This window comes from Salarias fasciatus, chromosome 8, assembly GCF_902148845.1.
Source record: "Salarias fasciatus chromosome 8, fSalaFa1.1, whole genome shotgun sequence".
Classification (NCBI taxonomy): domain Eukaryota; kingdom Metazoa; phylum Chordata; class Actinopteri; order Blenniiformes; family Blenniidae; genus Salarias; species Salarias fasciatus.
Window position 1 is genome coordinate 5630554 of NC_043752.1, and position 10612 is coordinate 5641165.

The 10612-nt window shown below is 43.4% G+C and overlaps 1 protein-coding gene across 1 annotated transcript in view; it reads right to left on the reverse strand.

The window, feature by feature from the left end:
• Positions 1-10111, reverse strand: part of dnah9 (dynein, axonemal, heavy chain 9) — a 138134-nt gene extending 128023 nt beyond the window's left edge. The window contains exons 1-9 of the mRNA XM_030098214.1: positions 9749-10111; positions 7591-7775; positions 7362-7514; positions 3837-3967; positions 3542-3753; positions 1787-2020; positions 1540-1707; positions 1021-1137; positions 788-938 (exon numbers count right to left, since the gene is read on the reverse strand). Of these exons, the coding sequence (XP_029954074.1) occupies positions 788-938; positions 1021-1137; positions 1540-1707; positions 1787-2020; positions 3542-3753; positions 3837-3967; positions 7362-7514; positions 7591-7775; positions 9749-10111 (1714 nt within the window). The remainder of the gene's footprint in view (positions 1-787; positions 939-1020; positions 1138-1539; positions 1708-1786; positions 2021-3541; positions 3754-3836; positions 3968-7361; positions 7515-7590; positions 7776-9748) is intronic.
• Between the last annotated feature and the right edge of the window lie 501 nt (positions 10112-10612).

Here is a 10612-nt window from a genome sequence, read left to right on the forward strand (position 1 = left end):
CACTGATCTCAAACTTACTTTCAGGCCGCTCAAGTGTTTTTAAGGACGCTCGTCAGCAGGGAAATGAGTGACAACAGAAGCATTAAAGCTCCCATTCTTGCTTGGACTTGAAGAATCTCCACAACTACAGAAAGTGACCTTCTTTTACCATAAGTGGCGACGGAGGGGCAAGAGAATTTGGTTTGTGGTTTTCAAAAAAAAAAAAAAGGACACTTCAGCTACATTGAGAGCAGTTCACTTCAGATTAAAAGTGAACTTGTGTGTCTAAGGGACTGTTTACGTGATGTTCTCAAGATGTTTCGCACTTTAGTATCCAAAGCCTTTCATTCGGTTTGGTGTTGAGGCTAGTTTCAGCAGTGACATAAATTTGAGCTGTTTTATCTTTTCCGATGTCTTTTTAGAAACATGTGCGCCTTTTTTCAATAAATGAGGAACAAATATTTTGCAGCAAAGCTAAAGACCTACATGTGGATCTCAAGCTGCAGGTTGGAGAACCCATAGTGAAACTTAAGTTCAATTGACATTTTCTAAACAATTTCTACAGAAATGTGGGTAAATCTTTACCACTGAGGGTTGTGGACAGGCATTTGTTTCTCTGTTCACATTTTTCCACACGTTCCAGTTGCTAAACCTTTGGCGTCTTCTTTGCGTGGTATTCTGAGTAAGTCCGACACTTTTCTTTTCTTTTTCCTTTTTTTTTGCAGAGTGTACTTTTGAAGAGTCGCAACCTTGACTTAACCAGGCCTTAAACACCGTTACGTAACCCAGACCTTGTCCTGAATCTCACCGGGATGCGCCGCCGCCTTAACGCGGCGGCTGTAGAGGAGTTTGCAGCAGTCCAGCTCTTCGTCGAACATGGACAACAGGCGGGAGAATCTGTCCTGAGCATCTGCGGCCACCAGCGGCCGCTCCAGCAGGCCGCCGAACATATCCGCGACCTGCGGACGTCAGATAGGTGGAGGCGGCTTTCGTGATTTAGCGCAAATGCGCGCGTGAGACAGAAAGATTAAACCCGGCGACCTTGAAGGCGTGCTCCAGTCCGGGGGCGTCGTCGAAGGCCAGACAGAAGACGGCGCCGAGCCGCCGGTCCGCGTCGTCCACCTTCAGTTTGAACTCCCTCACATCTTCCTCGAACTCCTGCGGGGCAGACGGCTCAGCTGAGACCAACAGCCGGGACGGGCGCGAGCGCAGCATATTCTGTTGTCACATCTCACTGACTCAAAGCCGCTGAGCGGGAGAGCGCTGGCTGCTTCTCACCGGCAAAGAAAATTGCTTTTCTTGCTCCAACTAAGGAACATCTCGGATAAGCAGCGAGATGCCGTTGACAAGAAAGAAAAAAGAAAAAAAACGGATGTTTTGGCGGAAAAACCTGCCTTGAAGTGTTGACAAAAAAGAAACTTCACTGAGTTTCCTCATGTAAACATTATTATTATCTTTCACCTGCAAATAACATGATCGGATTCAGGCACAATTATGAGAGGCGGCTCCGCTGAAGCGCGACACAAGAGTTTAACCAGGCAGGTGAATAACCAAACCAACCGTGTCGTTCAGGTCCAAGCAGTCGTAAGGTTTCTCCGTCAGGACTTTGAAAGCGCTCATGAACTCTTGGTGGAGTCCTTGGACCTGCAGGCTCAGCGTTCGACCCTGGACGCCTCCGATCTCCAGCTTCTCCAGTTTGAACAGGTCCTCAGCTGTCAAAAGGACGTCCTGCGAAGACGAGAAGATTCCGGTTCGACTCCAAGAAAACGAAGACGGAGAAACCTGAAGAAGGGTTTCAGTTCCTCACCCTGACGGTTTGGACTCTGCTGATGAACTGATCGAATCCGGAGAAAATCAACAGCGGGGAAAAGTCCCAAGGTCGAACCGGGCTGCCGTTGCTCTGGTACTGCTTCAGATTGGCCCTGCGGTCCTCGTACGTACTTCTGAAGAGCTGAAGGATCTCCAGGCTTTTCTGCACTTTGAGGAGATTCTCTGGGACGTCTCCCCTCAGGATCTCCTCGGGAGCGAGATACCCCCGCGCCTGGTTTGAAAAGAAACTTTGATTCACATGTAAAATCATGTAAACGGGGATTAAATTAGGAGGAAATTCCAGAAATACCCGTCTTTGATTCAACGGGTTCAATCAGACCCTCCATCGGGCTGATTTTGGCCTGCGAGCCGCACGTTTGACACCCACGATGTACGACGTTAAACATAAAACCCGCATCGTTTCCTGATGTTTTCGGTCCGACTTAATTGGGGAAGCGTGTTTGAATCTCGGGACGTCAGTGAAGCCGACGCGGCGCTTCCAACTCAAAGACAAACACTTCACAGCCGTGCGCTCGTGCTCCGAATTCCAACGCCGCCACCAGAGCGTGTCGGAGCCGAAACAAGTCGTCAGCTATCTGACAGCATCAGAGTGTCGGGGCAGACTGTGAGACCTGCTGTTCGCTCCAAAAAGAAGAAGGAGAAGCTGCATCTGAGACGGATTACTGCTGAGTTTGCTGCAAAAAAAAAAAAAAAAAAAAAAAAAACCTGCCGCTTGTGGAGTTTTGATCCTGTTACTTAAATCTTACATGATAACAAATTAGCTTTCTCCTCAAAATGCTGGACTATTTGATTACATTGTATTTCTTTCTCTGCACCCGGTGCTGTTTAGCATCTGCACGTCCTCGTCGGGTTTCAGTTTTTAATACTTCATCACAGGCTCAGTCTGCTGCCTCGGGGGGTAATAATGCAAATATTGTGACACACACGCAGAAAAAAATAAATAAAAAACTTGGGACACTGTTTAGTCCCTGGAGCGCCCAGAAAAGTAAATTCAAACCAGCATGTGTGGTTTGATGGCGTTTCAGAGCCAGAGGACAAAAAACACACAATCAAAAGAGAGGGAGGGGATCTTTGGGGAGGGTTGTGGACAACCACTCAGATCACCTCGAGCACTGGAGATTAACCAGAATTCAGACTTACTTCCAGGACAGTGGCTCTTGATTTTTGTTTTTTTTTTATGCAGAATTCATTGGCATTTTAATCCATTAATGTCACAAAGCTACAATGTATTCATGTTTACATTAAAAATAGTATCAATGGGAGGAAAAATGGTGGTAAAAAGAAAGATGAATCAGTCAGAATGAAACAAAGACTGAACCGAGAGAGTTATATAGAATGTGACCTACCTAACACTAACCCTATGTAGTGAAAATCTCGAGAATAAAAGTTTGAAACTGTGAACTGAAGCATCACCAGATCACCAAACACAGAGTTTATCCCCAGAAAAAGAAACTTTTTGTCACAGAACATAACAGAGAAACTATAGTTCTCATATATTGTGCTATGAGGTTCATGTCATTTGTACAGGATGTGGAGGAAAGGTCTGCTAAGCTTACAACGGAAAAAAATGTAGGCCCCTCAAGAAAAAGGCAGAGAATTAAGAGAAAAGCCTTCACACCCGAGCAGACACAGAAAGAATTCAACCCGCAGATGGAGAAACTTGAGACAAACTGCCCACCCACTCTGAAGTGACAGGCGAAGTGTGGCGAGAGCGGCTCAGAAACGGACCGACCTGCTGTACGAGGAGGTTGCAGGTCTCCTGCAGCAGAACGACGAGGCGAGCCGGAGTGCTGTAGTATCTGGAGTGAGCCCACACCAGGCACACCGTGTGCATCAGAGGCCCGATTTGACTCCCGACCTCATTAAACTCCACGTTCTCCATGTCTTCAAAGAAGCGCTGGAGCGGCTGCAGGTAGGTGCAGATGTCCTTGGCCTCTTCCAGAGCTGGAAGGCGATCAAAGTCAGGAGAGCGGCGGCGGCGGCAGCAGCGTTCGAATGCCAGTGTGCTGCGTGGGCCGAGACGTTACCTGCGAAGGCGTCCTGCTTCATGTTCAGGAACGCGGGGAAGTAGCTGCTCTCCGCGGCCTCCAACAGCGCGGCCATCTTGGTCACCTTAGACGATGTTAGCTGGGAGTGGACGCACTCCAAATCTGCACATCTTCGAATAAAAAAAATGTTTTAAAAAACTACGGGAAGACAAGACGGTTGAAAATAGCAGTCAGTGGGAGCCAGCACTAGAAAAGTTCCCCTCAGACCTCAACACAGTTCTACAAGCAATTGAAAGGTGCTTTACAAGTAACTAAAGTTTAGTGTTTTTATTTGCACTTCGATGAGGTATTACTGCATCCCGACAAATACTTCAGTTAAAGCAGATCTTTCAACATGAAAAACAACTCATAAAATTAATTAGAGCTGAAAGATGAGGTGAACATGATTTGCGAGAAACCTGAATGCAGATGACGTCAATGTCATTGTGCTGAGATTTGTCTTTTCACATAAATGACACTAACATAATTTATGCCAGTCGTTTTTGAGAAGGTCACAACTTTCTTTAATGTTTAATAATTCGTCATTTTCACTTGACAGAGCATGCATGAATATAAAATATGATTTATTACATGTTGATGTCATGATGAACTAGAAATTTGCCACATATTGTGAAGCCCAACTCACAGTCTAAGTATTATATTTTTTCTTGTTTGCTAGATTTCCTGCATTTTTACATTAAAAGACTTATCATTTGCTTGAGCAGGATATCAAACAAAAAATGTGATTAAGTACTGCAATAACGATATGATTAGCAAGAAACATTTGCATTTAATTCAATGACGTTAATGTCTGGTCCTTTACAGTGCACTCACCCCTAATTTACACCACCATTGGTAAGTCATTAATACAATTCTGTCATTTTGAACCTCAAGAATGCACAATGTATTGAAATACTACCACATATCAGTCTGTTTTTGTTTTGTTTTTGTTCAAATATGTAAACTGGGACTTAAAATTAAAATGTAAACTAAAATGGGACCAAGTCAAACATGTGAAAGTCTGAAGTAAGTCTGAAGTCTTAACTTTCAAGATTGAAGAAATTTAAGTCCCAAATCAGTTTTTTTTTCTAGGGCAAGTCAAGACTAGTCAAGTCTCGGTAAAGTCACCTTAATTTCATGGACTGTTTTGACAGTATTTCATCTATTTGTCCTGTTGTATCTACTTACGTTGCTAAGTTTTAAAAAACATATCTATGTCATGGTCTGATTTTAAGCAATATTAATGGTGTTTTTTGCTTGTAACTACTCAATTTTCGAACCAGTACTTCATTTAGTCTATCTCAAACAGGGTTTAGCCAACTTTCAAATTTTATTTATTTAGGTTACACAATTTTAACCATTTTTTTAGGTACTTCCTTCTCACAAAGTTTACTTTTTCAACCTTTGAATCAATTTTCACTGCATGAAAAATGTACCACATAGCTTCATCTTAGGTATATTTGGCCATTGCCAAAAAAGTAGTGAATGAACGGCCTTAGCTTCAGAAACAAAAAGGAAATATCACCGTTTTAACCAACAAAATATAGAAAATCATAGAACAACAAAGAGACTGAATGTGCTTCATGAACGGCCAGATGTCACATAAAACAAAGTAAATCCAACATTGAACACTGCAGTGAGAGCCTGTAATGACACAACTGATCAATTAGCTTTAATTATGAGAAAATCATGGGAACCAGAGACATGAGGGTAAAACGGAGGGAGTGCAGATTAATTGTGCGGCACAAGTTGCGCAATTTCAGCACCGTGGACAGCGCCATGGATTTATCATCAAACAGCGACCAGCGCCACATCTGCCGATAGGCTAGTTCAGCACCATGGACAGCGCCATGATTGTTGTGGCCTGTCATTAATGCAATAACCAAGCAGACAAGAAGGACCATAACACAAACAGTAATGAGAACTATTTAGAGATTTAAGAAAAAGGCTAGGCAGCCAGCATCTATGACATGCTTAGCCCATGTCAGCACAAACACTGAATATGGAACAACTTACTGATGATAGTTTCATCCAGCGGTGGGGAGTTTGAATCCGAAACAGAAAAAAGCGTCAACGAAAATTTTATCCAATCCAGCAAAAAAAACAAAACAAAACAAAAAAAAAAAAAAACACTGAAGTCAACATGGAATGTCCAGAACCCAAACTGTCCAGAGTAAAAGAAAAAAAAAAAAACTCCAAACAGTTTGGACATGCCAATCTCCAATGCATTTCCGAACTAAATGAAGTAATGTGGCCTTACAGCACCATCTTCTTCTACTTCAACCCTTGCAAACCTTTCAGCCACCCGTTATTGCTGTACATCCGCATTGCCGTCACATTGCTGGCACAGTGAGCTTTGGGAGTCTAGCGTCTGCATGGCCGCCATGTCATATGAACTCTTAATCTTTTTCCAGAAATGCTCTGATCTGGACTGTTTTTCGCCTTTTTACACCTATATCCTTACAAAAACAGCAGTTACAGACTGACTTTATGACTTAACTGTTTTCCCGGTATCAGTCTGGTGGTGGGGTTCCCAGCAAATGTTAGTATTTCGACCATATGATGCACAATTCATTAAAAAAAAAGTTATTAAGATCTTGTCTTTATGTATGGAGTTTATACTCACATGCTTCTGGATAAAAAATTCTTGAATTATCCCCTCCTGTTTAAAGTGAAGCCCAGTTTATAAAATAGTTTGTTCTTTTGTTTGATTTTTAATCCGTCATCAAGGCTTTAACGCCGGTTTCTTCCTCTGCTGCTGTAGCATTCAGAGTGTCTGGACTCTGGAGCGCCCCCTACCAAAAGGCTGAGGAACTGCATGCATTACCTCGAGCTTTTCCTCACAGCTGCTGTTAAGATCACACAAACACATTATGCACGTAAGTCACATGACTCAAGTCCCCATCTCTGTTTATATCATGAATGTCCAGAATATTGTGAAGCCCGACTTTGCACTACTTCATTTTTCTCATTAAACATTTGTGAGAAGGTGGTATACACTCTTCCGCTTATGCATATGAATGCATGTGGATGTTAGAATTTGTCAGGAGTGGGACCGAGATGTGGCACTAAGTTGCCCAAACAGACTCACATTCATTATCTTAACATGAGACTATTTTTTGTCTTATATAAACTGATTCCATTTTTTTGATATTTTCTTCTTCAGATATACAATGAATAACGTCTGTCCAGCTGTTCATTGTATAATAATCTAAAGTGAGTGTAAATGTAGTTAATCTGATTTAAGGTGTGTGCATGCTGAAACTGTGCGCGTTCTCTCTCATTTGTTCGGCACATAACAAGTGATAAAAGTAGACGATAGCTCTAATCCTGCTGACAAGGGCACATTTACTCGAACAGAGGAGTAAAGCGAGCGTTGGGCAGCAAATTACATTTTTTCACTTGACAGCACGGGTGCTCTGAAAGCTGAGCAATTAGTATCAGCAGGAGAAGTTTCCAAGAGAAGGGAAGTTTGAGATCCAGCGGCGGTGGTGTGGTGTGGGGGGAGGGGGTGGAGGTGCTGACCTGTTCTTCCAGAAGAGCAGCTCTGTGTGAGGGGTGGGCTTCTTGCCTTCCAGCAGGGCCTCTGAGGAGTCTTTCTTCAGGATGGAGCGGATCTGATGGCTCCACTCGATCACGGCGGACTCCAGGGAGTGGATGACGCTCCTGACTTCCCCGCTGTGGTGTTTTCACAGACACTGTTATCCGGAATGATGCATGGACGCCACACTCTGGGTCGCGGCTGTTTGCTTACCTTTTGTCGGCCTGCTGCGCTCCGTTTGAGCCCACGGGGAGAGGCAGCAGAGTCCTGCCCTGGACCCGTCCGGACACCACGTACACGCTGTTCTGGAGGGAGTGCACGTGGTGCAGGATGTCCTGAGAGACCACCTGGGGCCAGCCTGTGTGGTTCTGACTGTTGGAGAGCAGTGGGGCCACGACCTGAAGGAGGCAAGCGTCTCACATGAAGCCCACTTTTCAGGTAACGAGGAGGTCGCATTGAGGACAAATAGGTTACACCAGGGGTGTCAAACATAAGGCCCAGAGGCCAAAGTCAGGCCACAAGAGGCTCAAATGCAGCTGCCAACAGTCATACATAATGCAAGAGCTAATTGAAGGTTTATTTTTTACATTTCCCTGAATGCACACACCAGAATTTATCATAAAAATTCACTCTATGTTGAGATTGTAGTCATTTTCAGTAGTAATTACTTTGTTTTGTGAAGAAAAATAAATAAATAAAATTTCATTGCATATACTCTGTGCCACAACAAAGAAAGACTTAGAGTTTACATTTCAAGGTTATTATGGCCTCGCATTCAAGAGGAAATTGGGCTGTATATTTACCCAGAACAAAAATCAACATCCCTGGCTTGGAACAAGTCTCAAGCATTAAGTGAGCAAATTTCATTTTATCAAAGATTAAAATCACAATACATAAATATAAGTTTAGAGTAGTCTGATGAATAGGACAGGCTTTTAACTTCCAGCTACAGTTTTTCTACAAATACAAAAAGTCAGTTGTATTTATTAGTGAAAAACAAAGAACTGTAAACTTCTGTTAAACTTTCTAAATTACTTTTTAATAATTTCATAACAAATAAGCATGGTTGGCAACAAATGCAAATGTTTGTTTAACTTTCTTTTGTTGAACTCGTGCAGACAGTTAAAAAAATATTCAAACATTCTTTTAAAGTCTTTATTTTTACTCACTCAATCTTTAGGAAAATGACAATGTGAAAGAGTCTCTGCTGTCCAACACAAACAATTTTAACATAAAATTGTACAATTGTAAAAGCTACAGGTGTTATATGAAGCTCTGCACGATGACTGAAAACTGCCATTCTGTCCTGTGCAGTGAAGCTTTCTAGTTGAAAACACCAGGCTTAAATAGTGACTGATTAACTCAAAACAGACCGTCTGGAATTTCAGTGGAGAGGAGTAGTCGCTCTAATTTGCAGCCTTGATTTTTTTTGAGTTGAGTGTGTTGCATGAATCAAATTTACTTGTAAACTCAAATTATATGCCAAATAAAGAGTGGTTCACAAGTGTTTGTGGGCCCATAAACCAAGGCGTGTATTTTTTTGGAAGGTTGAAATGAAAGAGAGGCAATCTGGCTTTATTAATGCACTTTTTATTTTTTTTAAACAAAGAAATCAGAAATTCACCCCTCGCTTCCTGGAATGGACTGTTAAAACGTCAGACGCTTATTTAAAAACTGTTGTTGAGATCAACTTGATTAAAAAGCCTTAACATTGCGCTCACATTCAGAAAGGTTGGTGACTACAAATTACACATATTATTGTGTTGTGTCCTTGTTTACATGGCATTTCCAAAGACAACAGAAGCTTTCCACGGCGTTTTGGGTGCCGATTTACACAAACAACGGTGCCTAAAACCAATGACAACGCAACTTTTTGAAAATGCTCACGCGCCATCTCTGACTGAAAAGCGCTTCTGAATTGTTGCTACCGCGCATGCGCACTATAGCTAGCGAAAAACAGTCCTGCGCATGTGTGAGTAGCTGGACAATAACAACAATGGCGGCCTCCAGAGCAGCATGATCATAATGTAGGTCTTTTCTATTCTAATATATTAAGTATTTTATGTCTATGGACATGACTCTGTCCATATTCTCCAGGGACTTGGTAGTGTTAGTGTTGACATTCATCTGTAATAGCAATCCAGCTTGGTCCTCTGTCCACACAAAAGTATTTTCCGTTTTAATGTTTCGAGGGTATGTTCTTCTCTGTTTAATTACATTTTTGTTTGTTACTGAGGAGCTGGTAACACTGCACTTGGAACCTCGAGCACTCAAAGTTTTGACTGCCCTGATTTATAATGTTTAAAAGTTCACAGACCTTAACTTTCCCCGAACAATAATTAACTGTTTTTTTTTCCTTCATGCTGCTTACCTCCTCTACCAGGGCAGAGAACTGCTGCAGGGGGGTGTAGGACAGGTCCCCGCACACCACGCACTCCCTCATGGTCTCCGGGCGGAGCGCGGCCCCTCCGGCCTTCATGAAGTACACCGCCTTGCTCTTCGAGCTCCCGCCGGCTTCCGCGAACGAGGCGGCCGCCTGCAGCAGCCCGGCCGCGGTCACACACACCACCAGAGTCCGCTGCTCGGCCCGGTCCAGGAACCCCAGCAGCGCCTGGCGGTTCTCCTCCGCCGACACACACTTCTGCCATTTGTCTTGCTTGAGCTTGAACGTCCTCAGCACGTAGTTCGCTATGAAATCCAGCCGCTGGTCCTCCGCGGGAGGCGTCTCCTCCATGTCCCCGCTCTGCGCTGCTGCTGCCCCGGCTCGCTGTCTCACTCGAGAGCCGCGGTTGTGTTGCGGCCTCCATGGAAACGCGGTGTTTGGGTTAATGTTGCTGGGGGGACAAACCGGAGCTGACCCACTATTGTTCTCCTTTGTTTGACTTTCAGTAGGACCTGTTGTCAAAGTGTGGCCATACAATTAAAGTGACGGCTGGGATTGTATTGAAATGACCGAAACAGGTGGTAAAAAAGGGTGACTAACATAAGGCCAGTGGGCCAAGAATGGACCCACAAAGGGTTCTTTCTGGTCCTGTGGCACGAAACATCAAGACCCCACAAAGACTAAACTATTTCAATTTGATAAAGGTTTCTGCACACTGATGCTGCAGCCAGTAATGTAATAATTTTGTACATAGTGTGATTAAATAGTAAATGAATTTTTGTAGTTTGTATCCTCGAATAAATATGAAGAGTCTGCCACCTACAATATTTATTTTTGATAAGAAAACTACTC